The 16,157-nt window shown below is 38.7% G+C and overlaps 4 protein-coding genes across 4 annotated transcripts; 2 read left to right on the top strand and 2 right to left on the bottom strand.

The window, feature by feature from the left end:
- The first annotated feature begins 1,540 nt into the window (after positions 1-1,540).
- LOC130704087 (uncharacterized) lies at positions 1,541-3,226 on the top strand. The gene is made up of 7 exons (XM_057525571.2): positions 1,541-1,724; positions 1,807-1,862; positions 1,969-2,111; positions 2,220-2,443; positions 2,806-2,885; positions 2,960-3,100; positions 3,169-3,226. Exons 1-7 carry the CDS (start codon positions 1,649-1,651, stop codon positions 3,202-3,204), a joined length of 756 nt encoding a protein of 251 aa, XP_057381554.1. The 5' UTR covers positions 1,541-1,648; the 3' UTR covers positions 3,205-3,226.
- Positions 3,227-3,557: 331 nt separating this feature from the next.
- LOC130704088 (eukaryotic translation initiation factor 6-like) lies at positions 3,558-4,903 on the bottom strand. The gene is made up of 6 exons (XM_057525572.2): positions 4,719-4,903; positions 4,542-4,627; positions 4,344-4,468; positions 4,048-4,275; positions 3,786-3,970; positions 3,558-3,726 (listed from the first exon to the last, which is right to left on the bottom strand). Exons 1-6 carry the CDS (start codon positions 4,823-4,825, stop codon positions 3,717-3,719), a joined length of 741 nt encoding a protein of 246 aa, XP_057381555.1. The 5' UTR covers positions 4,826-4,903; the 3' UTR covers positions 3,558-3,716.
- Positions 4,904-5,284: 381 nt separating this feature from the next.
- On the bottom strand, positions 5,285-9,558 carry LOC130704084 (integrator complex subunit 4-like). The gene is given in 17 exon segments (XM_057525567.2): positions 5,285-5,899; positions 5,967-6,111; positions 6,164-6,328; positions 6,396-6,724; positions 6,794-6,927; positions 6,998-7,133; positions 7,196-7,318; positions 7,382-7,499; positions 7,554-7,641; positions 7,753-7,927; positions 7,993-8,185; positions 8,244-8,383; positions 8,470-8,628; positions 8,697-8,843; positions 8,909-9,037; positions 9,118-9,276; positions 9,336-9,558. Coding segments are annotated over 17 exon segments (2,856 nt in total). The 5' UTR covers positions 9,387-9,558; the 3' UTR covers positions 5,285-5,434.
- A 360-nt stretch (positions 9,559-9,918) lies between these two features.
- Positions 9,919-11,871, top strand: LOC130704086 (mitochondrial chaperone BCS1-like). The gene is made up of 9 exons (XM_057525569.2): positions 9,919-10,132; positions 10,217-10,382; positions 10,441-10,580; positions 10,646-10,840; positions 10,897-10,938; positions 11,001-11,089; positions 11,158-11,260; positions 11,325-11,519; positions 11,588-11,871. The coding sequence occupies exons 1-9, from the start codon at positions 9,976-9,978 to the stop codon at positions 11,758-11,760; spliced, it is 1,260 nt and encodes a 419-aa protein (XP_057381552.1). The 5' UTR covers positions 9,919-9,975; the 3' UTR covers positions 11,761-11,871.
- Positions 11,872-16,157: the final 4,286 nt, after the last annotated feature.

Raw genomic sequence — 16,157 nt, forward strand, 5'->3', positions numbered from 1 at the left:
GGGAGCGAGCTTACATTAACTCGTACCCTTTTACTGATATGCATCACAGAAAGGTAACTTTGAAAGTTAAAAAGGAAAAAACCGCAAAGGATTTTCCCTTTTATCAGTAGAACCGCGAAGGAGTGAAGTTTGGGTTTGGCAACCCAAAGCTGACAGTAAAAAAACAAAAAAGAGATAAGCCGCATAAGAGAACGGCTGGGAGAGAAAAATGATTTAGAAAGCAATTGATGAAAGTGTTTGCCGTGAAAAAAAATCCAATACGTCATGTTTCCCCCAAAATACTTGGCATTAAGGTATCGCAAAATGTTTTATGGGATACGTAGCAGTAACACGTTGATATTCTCACAGATGGGAACTGGCAAATGGAAATGCGGCGCAGCGAATTGTGACTAGCAATTGACAATTGATCACAGTCTATTAAGATTTGCTGGAAAGTTTAATACGAAAAGCTTTTACTACTATATTACGCAAAACAATTTTCTCAATCGTAATAGTGTTTTGCGTAATCAAAATCATTTAACAAGGAGAGCGTAAAAAAAATTCAAAACGACTACGATTGCAACGACATCTAGCCGCGGCACCAAACAACTCAAGCGGATGCATGTAACAAATTGGGCGCCAAAAGAAACAGAACCACAGACTTCTAAGGAAATTTTTTTTTTTTTAAATTCAAACAGACTAAAGCCAGGATTATGTTATTGTACCAATTACTCAACAAAATCTCTCATTATTGTCCTTAAAATAGAAACGCAGGAGCTTTACAAGTGAAACATGCCGCTCGGCGTTGAGTATTATAAAAAATGTCTACTATAACCCTTTCAAAAGCACGAAAGATCTAGAATGACAATCATTCAAAGATTTTCCAAGCGTGGGCAATGTACCACGCTTGGAAAATAACACCTGTTGTTGTACCACGCCCACAGTTGCACAAATAGAATTTACTTTAATACATTTTCTTTCTCTTTGAGCCTGTCTATTGATTAGACAAAAGTCTTGACAAATACTTGCTCGTGCGTCATGTGGGCGTGATGATATTGTACCTCCTAAACGAAGCAAATGCAAAAACAATAACCAAACAGATGATAAACCTTTTGCGATACCGAACCCAAGCTGAAAAGTTCAATGTCGTCCGAAATACCATTCAGTTACGAAAGCCTCGTCCCAAGCTTCAATTTCAACATCATGAAATTGATGTTGACTTTGAATCTAGTTTGTTCAAGTTAGCACGTGTGTTAGCAATGGATGCTGATAGCGTGGCTCCTTCATGACATTGAGCTATGTACAGTATGTACAGTACTTTCAATAACAGAATGGGTTTTAGAGTCTGTTAACAAAGAAAACATGCTTGACGGTTGACGGATTATTGACAGATACAAATAGTGTCGCAATTGACTATTGAACCATCCCAACTCAAAGGGCGCCATCGGTTACTTTCCCCATATGAAATTGTGTACCATCCTATCGTGCCCTCCTATCGTTAGATAGGAATCGTTATCACAAATGAAGAACCACAAAAAGGGACATTTAGAGAAAAAAAATTACGAATTGTTCAAGATATTATTAGAGTTGGTGATATATTCATTTTGGGCGCTCAAACCTGTTCTGCCTACTCTAAATTTATCACACGTTCGACAGGAAGTCACAAGTAATGAACAAGCATTTGATAACGATATTACTCATTGTAGGGATATCTAGTCCCTGCTTTCGTCTTTATGGAGGAGCCAGTAAGTATTTTTTTTTGAATTTACAATTCTTACCTTTTCACAACGTGGTGAATCTTGTTCGTCTGCTGATCTTTGTTCCAAGTGACGATTTCTGGGATACACATTGCAAAAAGCACGTTGGAGGATTACGTGAAACAAGTAATTAGGTTCTTCTTGTGAAATCTTCATTTAAAGATGGTTCACTTTCAGTTTTATTGCCACGCGTTGTCTGCATGCGTGTCTGTACGCGTCTGAACGTGTCTAGTGCTGGCAAGATTTTGTTGATCTAATGGACAATGGAGTTCCCGGGCTGAACATCCCGACTTTCGACCCATGGTTTGCCAATAACAGCTTCCCATTCCGCATGCAAGATGGCGAAAGTGCCCTCCGGGCAGATGTCAATGCGACGTAAGATCAAAATTATTATAGTTCACCGGAAGTATCTTTAACTATAATTGTAAATCACATGTGATCTTATATTAGCCGTAATGAAATTCTAATCAAGTATTTCAACAGGAATGTTACATCCCTCGGCTTTTCTTCGGTGCAGGTACCGGTGGTCTATGAAACATCTGAGTCGCATTACAATGTGTCTTTATCACTTCCTGATTTGAAAATAAGCGGACTTTACACCATTATTGGCAGTCATCACTATTTTTATCCCATTGTCGGAAATGGGCCATTTGATATGACTTTGCTGGATGTGTCGTCAAATGGGACGACATCTGTCCTTTTCGACGGTAAGGCGTCTGTTTAGTTGCACTGGTGCTGTGTGTTTGTTCAAAAATGCTACGGCATTGCCGAATATTCTAAAAACAGATAGGCTATTGCACCGGAATGAGATACATTTTTCTTTTTTGGAAATTACATATTACGATTGTGGTTATAAAATGGGAACTTATCGGAATTTCTGATAATGCAACTTTGTTGCTTCCTCTGCAGAAAAGAGATCCATTGCAAACGACATCAATTCTTAAACTGCACTAACCATTAGGTTGGTCGTAAAATCAAACTGAAATGCCAAAGACATACTTGACTAGCAATAAACCTTCAGTTTAATCTAATCGGTTGCTTCTGTCTCATTTTTTTTTTTATTTCCTAGGTACTGTGTATAGTTTGACCAAAGTGGTGCTGACCCCACTGATATACGGTTCTGCAACTTCTGAATTCTACGGTCTTTCCGTATTTCCGTTTTCATTTGTTGCCGCTCAGGTAGTATCGAGGGCAAGGTGACTTTACGCTTATTTTACTTACAGATTTCTGACGCGGGTAGTACATCCGATACTTACATTGAGATCGTCCACCAAATGACCGAGCTTTTGTGGTCCCATATTGAAGAGGAACTTCGGATGCAATTAAGCGATTCGATTACTCAATACCTGAATGACCAGCTCTTGGTACTAGCACATTCCCTTTCCTTTTATCTTGCAAGTTACCTAATCGCATTAAATCAAAATGATTATAGGATTTTCAACCTAGCAGTATGCTTTACCAGCCCTGAATAAACTTCACCTGGCACTTCACTTTACAGCGTAAAATTCTACTTGAAAGTGCTTCAAATTAGCTTTTTTGGGGGGGGGGGGGGGATTGTTCTTCACGGTAGAAATCCATTATGTAACAGGATGCATAGAAATCTAATAAAACAGGGAAAACCACACGAACAGGATGAGCCGAGCTGTGAACTTAAATTACGACTGTCAGGCTATACAGTAAGCCAAAATATGGTAAATTTGTTTTCCTTCAGGTTTATGGCAAGACCTATGGTTTTTTAAATGGATTAATTGAGGCATTGTGAAAGATTTCTGATACCATTGAATAGTATGATGACTTTCAGAGGAAGGCCATTGCCATTTCGATTCAGAACTTTATTTCTCTTTGATTGGATGAGTAGCTTAGCATTTTGCGACGTGCAGGCTTTGATTGTTACATTCTAAGTGCAGCAAATGCAATATTGTATGTTAACTTGTTTATTCAAGCCGTGTGATACAGTATTTGGATGTCCGTTGCAAGCATCTACGTCAGCCTGTTGAAAGGGGAAAAAGTTAGAAGTTTATCCTACTTACTCAAAAGAAGTTTTTTTACGTTTCGATTAGCGATTCCCTCATATCTGTAGTAATGACGCTCGGTTGATTGGCTTCATTCAAACGGAAAACGTTTTCGATGACAGAGATCTCGGTAGCTGTCGTATCGAATCCGCAAAAAGCTGACCAATCATTTACTACTAAGCCGGCACCGATTACATCGCTACCTCTGTTAACTGTTCCTGCCTATAAAAAAAACAAATAAAAGCACACAAATTGTAGTTGGTTACCCTATTACCACTCCTTCCTATCTTAGCACTTACCACTAGAGGCACCTGCAGAAGAGAACTGAGCTCATCTTGGTCTGCTACAGTAGTTTTTGGATGAACAATACCTCCCTGGTTAGAGAAGGCACAATACGACCCTGTAAGTACAGAGCCTGCAATTGTATGACGGAAAACTTCCACATTCAATGTGTCTGCAAGCACTTCCTCAGTTTCTTTGTCCAAATCAGGATGAACTAAGGCAACATAGTCATTGCACGCAATAACCTAGAAAATGCATAATGAAATATGTATCAATTCTAAACAGGCCATCAATTGATGGTAAAACAAGTTACATTTCCTAAAGCTGAGAGGCGTTCTTCAACACGCTGGATCTTGACGGAATCTGGTAAGGAATTTCGAATGTGTTGTAATTCCTGGTCTGTAGTGCTGTTTGGCACAAGTATACCATGCCTGTTGGCTATTGAACAAGCAGATTGGAAAATAAACAACATTGATTGTTGTCAAATTTTTGGTATCAGCTAAGGACTCACCAACTGTCAACCGTCCAATTATTCTGCACCCGGCAACTGATGTATGGATAACTGGGACTGTATCAGACAATTCTGATTCAAAGACACTGTGGGCCACAGTAAGTAAAAAAAAAAGCCAACAAGATATATAACGATTCTATCATGACAATAAGGCGCTATGCATTGTGCTTATAGTACCTGTAAAAATTTTCCGATCCACCTATAGCTACCAAGCAGTAATTATTTGTCAGCTTTGCAAAAACACCGACTTCATTATTATTTTCAAATTGAACACGAACCGCCATAATAATAAGTTTCCTTTAAATGGGTGAAATATGAAAATTCTATGGACGAAACGAAAAAGATGACAACCCACGTGTTTGCGCAACTTCCCAATGGAGTAGCCAGACTATTTCACCATCAAGCAAAGTTAAAAACGTCGGGAAGTTCTTGATAACCGGTACACCCGATAGATGGCGTTCGCACTTCTACGTGTGTACCTGAAAGCCCGCGAATTCAAAACCTCAAACCTTAGAAAAATGTTAGTAAACCATATTCGTGGCTGATGTTCACCCATGATAATTTAGCTCTGTTTCATTCCTTTAAATTAGCTTTATCAAACTGTTGCTATTTAAACTAAAAATGAATTACCTCACAAGAAAAAAATGAACTCCCATCGTCCTATTAGGCGAATTTCTTTGGGTGTCAACTAAACAAAAGGTATTTATTAGTACATGTAACATGGCCTTGACGAACCACAATCGTAAAATTCTATTGATTAATTCTCATCAGCTTACCAGTTTTCTGTAATATCAGAACCAACTAGCATATGGTAAAAAGCGAACAATTATATATTCTTCACTTCAGGCGAACAACCAGAGATCCCACATACCGTCCGACCATCTGGCAAGAAATTATATTCCTCGTTTGATTGGTTTGGGAGATACAAGTACTCGCACAGGTTTACAAAGTTCAATAATAAATGAATCTTCCGAAAAACCTCGCCACCTTTTCAATGCAGAAGGAACCTCCGGATCCATAACATCCAAAACCAAAGAAAGCTCAATATGCGATGATTCTGTCCACACCTGGTGTGACACTAGAACCGATGTTCGCAGACGATGTTCAGGAATAACTGTAACGTTTTCGCTGAGTTCGGTTTGAGCATACTGTTTGATCCTTTTCAGATGTGACTCTTGCGGTATGATTAACTGGGCATTAAGATCGGGATATTTCACCCGAACTCGCAAATATTCTGGATGAGCGAGACATTGAATTTCGGCATCTAAAACCACCCCTAATACGAAACCCGCCAGAAATTTCTGGGGATTATCGGACTCCCCAGTCGGCTCTAAAATTTCAGCATTCACTTTAAAGGCCTACAAGATAAACAAACAAATTAAAACAATTTTGTATGTACGTTTCTTGGTAGAACTAGATTTTTACCTTAGCAGGAAGGCAAAACGGGGCAACATACATATGTGCCTGAAGAATGGGGAGCAAGATTCTTGATAATACGCCAGGTTTCGTGTCATCTAAGCGCGTTATTTCCTTGACAATGCACCCAGCGAAAGAGGGCAAATTTCCATACCTATCAGGAATCAATACAGTTGTTTTATCGTAAGATTCAAAGGTAGAATTACCCTTTCAATGCTTCAACTCTAGAAACAAAATGGTCCGATAAAGCCAACGCAGACGTATTACTAGCTCGAACAATATAGACCAATTGAATCGCCATTGCTTGTAAACGTGTGCTTTGAATAAGGAGCTTTTCTTCAGTCGATAGATTGCTGAACATATACTGTAGCCTAAAATTGGAAAAAAAAATCCATGTATAGGACGCAAATCGGTTAAACAATGAATACCTTTCATTACCTAAGACTACACCGTTGTAACTGATCAATCAGATTTTTTACCACATCACCATCCTGTGCATTAAGGCTTGAAGAGTCAATCCAAGCTGGACTATTCATCACCTTTGCAATCAAGATATGACACTCCAACTGCGTGGCTAAAAGTTCAACGCCGTGCGCCAAATTGTTGTCGATTTGAGCCAAGCGAATCAAATCATGACAAGCAGCATCCCATACTTTGATCTGATTTGCACTGGTTGGCTGGTTCAAGCGTGACATAACATTTTGAAGAAAATAGTTGGTGTTCGTATCAAATTCCACCTGTGTTTCCATTTCTTCTACTCCAGCGAGCTATAAACATGAAAAGAACGAAATCAATATTAAGGAAAAGACTACGGAAAGCACATTATCACACATTACCTGAAGACGTGGCACAAAATTCGAAATTGTGTCGCGGAGGTAACGATAATGTCTGCGAATATGTTCCTCAAACAAACTAAGAATTTGGGGACAGAACTGGGCGGCATTGAACACGAGCAACAACACGCAAACGTCTTGGAAAGAAGAAAAGCAATTGCATTAAAGTAGATGATTTGTAAAAACAAAATACGTGTTCGTCCTTACATGATGGATCTTCCACGTCAGCTTCTGGCATGTCAAAAAAAGGATGGACAGTTAACAATTCGGGAACCAGTAGAAGTGTCAAATTCGGATGACTGGATCCGAGCGATTGAAGACAACGCCAGATCGATCGTTTATCCTAAATGGTTTCAACTAAATGTATAAAATGTTTTCGAAAACTAAAAATGTGTAAGTTAATACTTAAGGATAACGCTTAAGGTTATCAAGTAAAGCCTGGACACAAAGTTTGAGACAAGCCTTTGTTGATAGGCGACACGCTCCAAGCATTCGATGCAACCCTTCGCGGATTTCAACATTGGAATCCTAAAATATTAACACGAATAGAATAGTTATGGTATATTACACTCCAATAAAGCCATACTTTACCTCTAGGACTCCTAATATAATTTCTAATTGATCTTCACGCAACACAATAAGGTGACTTATTTTAGTCATACAGTCTATGGCTTTCAGACGAACTTCTTCAATCTCGTCGTTGAACATGCTATTAACCAAAAATCTAAGTAACTTTTCAAATTTGAAGGAAAAGGTATTTTACTCGACAAGGAAATCCAAAGAAAGCGTTGCAAATCTTGGATTGGAAAGCGCCAACTGACAGAGTGAGTCGAGGGAAGCGCTGCGCACTTCTGCAATTAGAAATAGAATTTTAAAAAGGCGAGAAATCATTTTAGGAATTGATCGAAGACAACCCGAAGTAAAATCTAAATGTTATAAAAAATCATCAATTTAAAATTCACCCATAAATTCGTCTTCAAGACCGTGAACAAATGCTCCACAAGCCCCACTATGTATAAGAGATACAGATTCGGCATCTAAATTTTCGCGTGGCTTATCGTCAGCCCAGCGAGTGCCACTTGCCCATTCCCCTGATGTGACTGTTTCCCAATGTCTTTCATGAGCAGAGCGTTTGCGCTTTAAAGGAAGAAAAAATGCTATTAAAAAAAGTTAAAAAATTATGATTAGAATATAAAAATTACTCTCATATCAGACATCAACTTTTTGTCTAATGTTTGCTCCAGGAAATGGGGATTGACATTGACCATGGATCCTAGTAGTTCAGCAGCTAATGTTCTTACATTAACCGAAAGGTCACCTATAGCTTGACAAATCTTGGCAAACGCGTCATCAACTAAATGGACCTCATCTTGACACCCAGGGATCATAACACAGCTGCAAGAAACATTTTTCATTCTAAATTCATTATTACAGTGCACACAGTTTTTCATACCTCTCCGGGTACGTATGAGATAATACCCAGACAATACGCATTGCAGATTGCCTTACGTTTTCATTGTCGTCTTGTAGAGCAGTGCACACATCAGCGTACACACACAGCTCTAATTTTTGTCCGCGGTCGTGCAAACGAAGCTTTGTAAATGACGAAACAAATAGTAAATAAACTCATTTTGAATACCGGTTTGAAAATCTACATCAGGCTATTTCCACAGACTTACCAATGCATCATAGGCAGCCGTACGTACTCTTGGATCCTGAGATTTCGTAAACTTGCAGATATGTTTCACATTTTCACCTTGGAGAGTGGTAGTATTTGACAGCCCACCAAGTAGGGAAAGGCAATGGCATTTTACCAGATGACTGGAATTGTTAAGTAACTGAAAATGCAGATTCAAAAGACAGATGTTTAATACTAGATGATAAGTAAATAATGAACCATGCATACTTGTGTCCCAATGTTGATAATTTTATTTAGCAGTGGGCTATCACAAGCAAGCAAATTTCCCAGCTTTGATAACACACTGATCATTGAAGCACAAACTTTGTGGGATGTTTCCATGGAAAGAAGTTTGATTACTTCATTTATAATTAACTACAAAAATTAATCAAATGATGTTATATTGAACACAGAAAAAACATTCATTGCAATAACTTTACCTGTATATCAAATTTGGAAATTTTTCTGAAATCTCCTAGTATCCCAATAATTTTCAACCGTATATGTGACTGCTCACTACGGTGATATGTCTCTATCAATTTTCTCATGAGAACAACTTTGTCATCAGCCTAAAAGTCGGAAATTTGATGCCACACTTTTAATAAAAGAGGGCTGTCATATTCTAAACAAACACATGATTTCAGCTTACATGGAAGGGAAGTTTTCTCTGGATATGATTTAAGTAAGCCACTAAGTCATCATTAGTTTCTAGTCTTTCTAAAGTATCAGTCACAAGTTCGTCTTCCAGTTGTACACTCGAGAGACGAGGTTTCTTCATAAGCTGTAATGGCTTGCTACATGCTTCTTCCTGAAAAGTGTTTATACAGCTTATAACAAAAAGAACGTTTCCAAACCTTTCGTTCGTACCTGTACAACTTGGCTGTACTCCGCTAAGGCTCTTTTTTTCAGTACCGCCATTCTCGGTTGTTCACTTTCTTCTGCTCGAACTTGCTACCTTAGCCGATTTACGAGAAGGTTGTTTGAATCAAATTTCCGAATCTATGCCAGTTGTTTGTAAACATTTATGAGTACCACGTCTATGGTCGTTTTGCCCGAAATGCTTTTATAACTTGGATCAAGCGATTCCACCACAGTCGAACGTGTTTTTATGAATAATTATCCAAAGGAGCTAGGCCATTGCCAGACTCCAACAGGCAACAGCTCCAGAATAAAAATTAAAAATCCCTAAATCCTAATTGTAGCTAATTGAACAACGATCTTTTAATACTTTTAAAATAGGTTTTTTAATGAAAAGTCCTACAACGAGATCTATCGTTAAAAAATTGGTACAATTTTTGTAGGCTTTTTTTTTATTTGAGAAACACAGTAACTTTTTTGGCAACGTGGATTTTTTTTCGAAAACACCACCAACCGGCGTCGTCTGCAAAGTTTCCTGCTAAAAGCATATGATTAAAACCAAAAATAATAATAAAAATAATAATAATAAAGTTTAGTTGGTTCCGAGGATTAAATGTGTATTTTTTTTAAACGCCAGCATTGATCAAAAATGACTATAGCTGATTACATATCTTCTTTGACTAGTAATCCATATTTTGGGGCTGGTTTTGGATTATTTGGTGTTGGTGCGGGTGCTGCATTACTTCGAAAAGGGTGGCAAGGAACTCTCATTCTCTTTCGGAGGCATTATATAATGACTTTGGAAGGTATGTCAAACTTAGCAACTCTTAAATTTGTTTCCTGATTTGAGCAATGGAAAATTAATGTAAAATTTCCTCCATTCCATTCAGTACCATGTAGAGACAAGAGCTACCAGTGGATGTTACAATGGATTACCACACGTGGAGCTGTGCAAACACAGCATCTGAGTGTAGCAACCGAATTTTCCCAGTCTGAATCTGGAAAAGTTTCTACATCTTATCACTTTATTCCTAGTGTTGGTGTACACCTCTTCAAGTAGTTTGAATTTTAAGCTATCACAGAGCAATATGCTTTTATGCAATGTTTTCTATAGGTATAAAAATAATTGGATAAGAGTTGAAAGAACACGAGAACAACACACTTTAGATTTACACATGGGTGTGCCGTGGGAGACAGTCACACTGACAGCATTAGGAAAAAATAAAAAAATGTTTACAGATATGTTAGAAGAAGGTCTGAGCAAAAGAAAGCTTAATATGTTTTCATCCATAATTGTAATGAATTATTTTGGAACTCAGCTAGGTTGGTAGCATTGAAACAAACAGAAGGAAGAACTATACTGTACACCGCCTTGGGATCTGAATGGAGACAGTTTGGAGCACCTCGGAAACGCCGCCCACTAGAATCCGTTGTCCTCGACGTCGGAGTGGCCGAGCGAATAGTGCAGGATCTAGTTGATTTCATTGGCAACCCGCAATGGTATTCTCAAAGAGGTATTGCGTGCATGTCGTTTTTCCGTTTGCCATTGAAAGAAACCTTGCTATCATAGGAGTTCCGTATCGCCGAGGGTATTTGCTTCATGGTCCTCCAGGTGATTTATTTATACATTTGAATGTTCGTTACACGACCGCAACTTTTCTTATACTGCTCAAGGTTGCGGTAAATCTTCATTTATTACCGCATTGGCTGGAAAATTGGAGTGCGTAGTTTGCGTTCTGAACCTTAGCGAAAAAGGCCTGACGGTAAGTTTGCCATCTGTTCTGATATTTACGATTGATTTTACACAATCCTTTCGTTTTGTCCCTCAAAGGATGACCGTTTAAATCATTTGATGAATACAGCGCCGGTGCAAAGTATTATTTTATTAGAAGATATCGACGCGGCCTTTGTAAGCAGAGATGAATCGAAATCAGGTTCGTCGAGGGTGTCCTGTTGTTTTCAAATTGAAATATTTATTGATTTTCTAATTTGATCCAGTGAAGAGTGCGTATGACGGTGCCAACCGCGTTACACTCAGCGGGCTTTTAAATTGCTTGGATGGTGTAACGTCGACGGAAGCGAGGGTCCTTTTCATGACCACCAATTACCTGGATCGGCTTGATCCAGCTCTTATTCGGCCGGGAAGAGTCGACGTCCAAGAATTCATCGGATACTGTTCCGAATTCCAGCTCGGTAAATCATACAATTATTATTGTTCATAAAACGCAGCTGTTTAATTTCATTTGTCTATTACCTTACAGCCAACATGTTCAGGAAATTCTATCCTGAAGCGCACGAATTGCTCGTGGAGCGATTCGTCCAAGCTGCTAAAAGTCTTGACAAAAATTTAAGCCCCGCATCAGTTCAGGGACACTTTATGTTTCATAAAACTAGTCCCGAAGACGCCATCGTTAACCTGCACAAGTTACGATAGCACATGCTGTTGTTTAGGATCTTAAAGAAACAGAGGATTCATCCCACTTGATCTAGCGAACCGTTTCACATATGTGTATTTTCGTTCTTGCATGTACAGCGGTTCTATCATTCACTTGGTTCATGAGTGAGAAACAAGTTTAAATATTTGCTTTTGAAATACAATGTGCCATTAGAATACCACAAGAATACCAATACCACACCAAGTTCATTAGAATACCTAGTTTACGTTATAGTCTCGCTAGATGACGTTCGTTTCTGTGAAAACCTCGAAAACAATGTAATTTAAACAGTAAACAGCAAAAACTTTTGGTATCGAGGAGGGTCACATCGCCCGATGATAAGCTGCCTGCATCCATGAACCGTCTTTCAGGCCATGGGGAGACCTACGAACAACCTACGAGTTCCGATCACCTCTTCTCTACCTCAGTTTTTTGGGTCGATCTTCAACATGTAGTGAACGGTACTACAGATCGATGTAAAGCGTCTGTACGTGTCTTTTGTGTATGTGTGTGTGTGTGTTTTTTGAGTGTGCCATTTTTAGCCCCTATTATAGTAGGCATGGCTCTTCTTATTTATTGCTTCTTTTTTCCTTTTTTTCCTTCTTCTTTTTTCTTTCTTCCTTTTTTTCTTTCTTGTTTCTTGATATGGTGCGATGAAGAATCTTGCGAATCCGTTGTGATGAAGATGTTGAATGTTGCGTAACCCGATGAGATGAATCTTGAGTGGGAGGGGAGGGTGGTGGGAGGAGAGAGTGGAGGGAAGGGAGGAAATTGGCGGAAGTTGGCGGTGGCGGGACTTGAACCCGAGGACTACAGATTACAAAGCGTGGGTGATAACCACTGTGCCAGGACCGCACATCCCAACCAAATTTTGGTTTGGATGTCACCCATTCAAATAGCCAGCTTATGTGTATAGCGTGTAAATGAAGTATGGTGCTGTGGCATAGCGCACAGGTGCTATGCTGATTGCATGGGTTCGAATCTCTGTTGTTATATTATATATATAATTTTTTATATTATTACATATTATTATATTATTAAATTATATTATATATTATATTATTATTTATTATTATTATTATTATTATATTATATATATTTTTTGCGTTTAGTATCGCATTTGTTGTTGCAGGCAGTTCTACATTATGACGTTCTTAATTCTTGTTGAATGTTCAACCGTATAGCTTCTGCTAGTGGTACACGTTTACAATATCATCGGAAGATCTCTCAGTAGATTGCATAATGGTCATTTATTTTTTTTTTTAAAGGAAATGACTGTTGCTTCTTCTATTCTTCGACCTGAAAATCTCTAGCAAAGATGTACAAGAAAAACTGGCTACATGTCCTATTCCTCCCCTATCCATTTCTTTGCCGTTTTATGACCTCAAAGTCTACAAATCCTTTGCGACACTATAAAGCTATATAGGCTGTTTGCATTGCCTGTCACATTTCGAGAAAGACCCCCATTCAGCTGTTGGAGTGGCAAGAGAGAGAGGGGGGAAAGAAATCGAATAAAAACGAGGGGAAAGCCACTCAACATTGGGGTTTTCGATATTATTTCATATAGAGGATCAAGCAGCAATGACATCCCCAGTAACCTTTCACTCTTATAGCTTAATGGGGGGAAGCCCACAGTATTATAACGCGCCTTCTTCCTACGTTAGAAATGTATTTTTGAATTTTTCGTTTGGTGTATAAGAGACACACGTAATCAACACCCACTTCACTGGCCACAGCCCATTAAATGCTTGTATAACCAGCAAGCGGAATGTTTATATGAATTTTAATATCCGAATATGGCGAGAGAGGACATCGCTTTCAAAACTGGGGAAAACACTTTAGCTCCCTCGTTTGACTTTAAACCTTAAAAAAAAAATCAAAATGCTGGAAAAGTAGAGGGTCTATATAACAAGACGGCTATCTCCAATGTAAACGTCACTTTGGGTCATTCGTCTTGAGGGCCAGCTTCATTGTCATCGCTGAAAGGAGGGTCAACTGGCTTTTGTTCGACTAGAAGAAAAAAAAATCTCTTCTTTACCCCGAGGTACTCAAAGAACCTCGACCTTATAGGTAAAGAAGAAAAAAAACTTTGTCCCATTGAGAGAAACGGATAGATTTATTGCCAGTGTGGTCTTTTCTTTTGAAACACTATGAAGGCTGGAAAAAAAAAAAAAAAAAAAAAAGGGAGAAACGTCTATTGTTGGGAAGTTTGGGAACTAGATCTTCAATTTTTACGAGGCACCAAAGTTGTTTCTTCCACATCTAAGTTGAAGCTTTTTTTTTTTTCTTTTACACTGTCCTCTAAGCTAATTGCTCACTCGTTATATTGATATGGTTATTGGCTTTTTGGAGTTTCGACGCCGGTGGCTCGTCGTTTTAAACCTTAAATTTCTAAAAATATATAAGGAACCTCGAGATGGGTCGTCCATCGCCAAATGACATTAGAGCCCAAGGAGGAAGAGTACGAGTTTTTTTTTATATTCTCCCACTTGTGCATTTATCGTATAAATAGAGTTCATATTTTCCGTTTTTATGGCGTAGCTCATTTGTCCGTATGTTCTCCATTTTCGAAGGAGAGGGACACCCTCACCGAAAGTCAAATGCTTTATTGCTCATGGACAAGTATATCGCAGCACGTTTGGGAAATAAACACACAAGGCTCCCCTGGTGTTGGTTTTTGTGTTCCTGCTGTGCTTGGCCCGTGCTAAACAAAAAAGAGTCCCACAAGAACAACATCTCGCCGCAAAACTGCGCGATTATTAAAAAGATGATTTCATTTGAAATTATGTAATGCGCCTCTTCGCTATAGCGCAAGGGCAAAGCTGAAAAATATCTCTGATTTTTTTTTTTTTTTAAATGCCTTAGAGCAGCAAGAAAAATGAATCAACATCGTCACTCATCAGGTTTCTGACACACCTACAGGGCAAGTTTTGTTCATTTCCGTTGAAGACAGTGCCTTTGAGCAATGTCTTGTTAGAGCTGAGTGTATGCGTGCTGTTGGATTTCATTGGCGATGATTGATCAATTGCAATGGCTCGAAAAAAACAAAACAATGGATTACACGTCGAATGCCATCTGTAGAGACTCTCTTGTGCGCTTGCAACGTGCAACGTATAGATAGAGTTCCTACTCTCGAGTTTTTGGTAGGAATTTATTTGCTTAACAAAACAAAAGAAAATGCATAAGAGACTGGCCCGAAGCCAGCAGTTAGACGCCATCAGCCTATAACCTATTGGGTGGAAGACCTCAAAAGAAAAGAAAGAGGTTGGAACCGCCTAACAGCCAATCATAACGCAGGTGTTTCTCTTTGAAAAATTTTTGTTTTTCTTACATACAAAAGCGAAAAGGTTCACGTTTAAAAAAGAAAAAAGAAAAAACATAATTTTCTTTTTCTATGTTTGAAGTGAAGGCATTTCTCTATCTCTTGCTTTCAAATTGCCTTTTTAAAACGAAAACGTGTTTCCCTCATCATTTCATTTTGTTTTATGTCTAACACATGTTGTCCGGAATCGTCGAGAATCATTTGCTTCCATAGGTTTCACATCAACAGACAAAAAAAAAAAAATGTTTTAAAAAAGAACCTAACGAAGCGAAAAGGTTTTGTATTTTTTTTTGGACATAACACGACCTCCGTCGGAAACCTCTCATCATTTGCAAATAATCAGTTTATATAATAATGAATAGAATTGCACTACATTCCTTTGTTTGTTTTTTTTTGCATGTATTATACGCGTTGCATAAAAAGACAAGAGAATGTTGCGGATCTTGTTAAGGAAGGCCATCAAAACGTTATGATGAACATAGCGGAGCATGAAATGATAGCATTCACGTTTATATTATTCCGTTGAATGCCGAATCGCGAAAAAAAAGAAAATTCGTTTTTCACTATATATATAGAGGTGTGGGGCTATTTAAAAAGCCTGGGCTCTTTGTGGCCCGTCTGCAATGTGTGCAAAGCCCTGGCTGAAAACAGTGGCTCTGCATGGCAGCTGGAAAAGCAGCTGGGAAACGAAACGTACATAGTCGAACTGCCTTCGAAAAGAAGAGAAAAAGAGGGGACACCATGCAGTGCTGCTGTCTTGCATATCTATACTGTTGAATAGAGTCAGAGTGTGCAGAGCACCTTGATGTGCCACAGCAGCTCTTGATCTATGGGGCTGTGCAGACCTGCCCCTCAAAGAAGAACCAAGTACCGGTATACACCAATCTCAACGGGGGTCAGAAATTCAAAAATAAAACCTTTACCCCCTCTCAAAAATGTTATATTCCCCTTCGTCCCGAGAGCACACATATATATATATATACCTACGCTATCAATTTTATTTCGATTTCGATAATAATTCCCTTTGTGTTGGCCTTAATCTTTTTCGTGCGCAGATAGAAGAAAAATGAATCC

This window comes from Daphnia carinata, chromosome 8, assembly GCF_022539665.2.
Source record: "Daphnia carinata strain CSIRO-1 chromosome 8, CSIRO_AGI_Dcar_HiC_V3, whole genome shotgun sequence".
In the NCBI taxonomy this organism is placed as follows: Eukaryota; Metazoa; Arthropoda; class Branchiopoda; order Diplostraca; family Daphniidae; genus Daphnia; species Daphnia carinata.

What these genes read in the sequence shown, in the direction of transcription:
- LOC130704087 (XM_057525571.2), top strand. Translation starts at nt 1,649, where the DNA reads ATGAACAAGCATTTGATAACGATATTACTCATTGTAGGGATATCTAGT. An exon ending in TGGAGGATTACGTGAAACAA is followed by an intron (nt 1,863 to 1,968) that starts GTAATTAGGTTC and finishes GAACGTGTCTAG; the next exon opens with TGCTGGCAAGATTTTGTTGA. An exon ending in CGGGCAGATGTCAATGCGAC is followed by an intron (nt 2,112 to 2,219) that starts GTAAGATCAAAA and finishes GTATTTCAACAG; the next exon opens with GAATGTTACATCCCTCGGCT.
- LOC130704088 (XM_057525572.2), bottom strand. Translation starts at nt 4,825, where the DNA reads ATGGCGGTTCGTGTTCAATTTGAAAATAATAATGAAGTCGGTGTTTTT. An exon ending in GGATCGGAAAATTTTTACAG is followed by an intron (nt 4,628 to 4,718) that starts GTACTATAAGCA and finishes TGTGGCCCACAG; the next exon opens with TGTCTTTGAATCAGAATTGT. An exon ending in AATTGGACGGTTGACAGTTG is followed by an intron (nt 4,469 to 4,541) that starts GTGAGTCCTTAG and finishes CTTGTTCAATAG; the next exon opens with CCAACAGGCATGGTATACTT.
- LOC130704086 (XM_057525569.2), top strand. Translation starts at nt 9,976, where the DNA reads ATGACTATAGCTGATTACATATCTTCTTTGACTAGTAATCCATATTTT. An exon ending in TTAGCGAAAAAGGCCTGACG is followed by an intron (nt 11,090 to 11,157) that starts GTAAGTTTGCCA and finishes TGTCCCTCAAAG; the next exon opens with GATGACCGTTTAAATCATTT. An exon ending in CTGTTCCGAATTCCAGCTCG is followed by an intron (nt 11,520 to 11,587) that starts GTAAATCATACA and finishes ATTACCTTACAG; the next exon opens with CCAACATGTTCAGGAAATTC.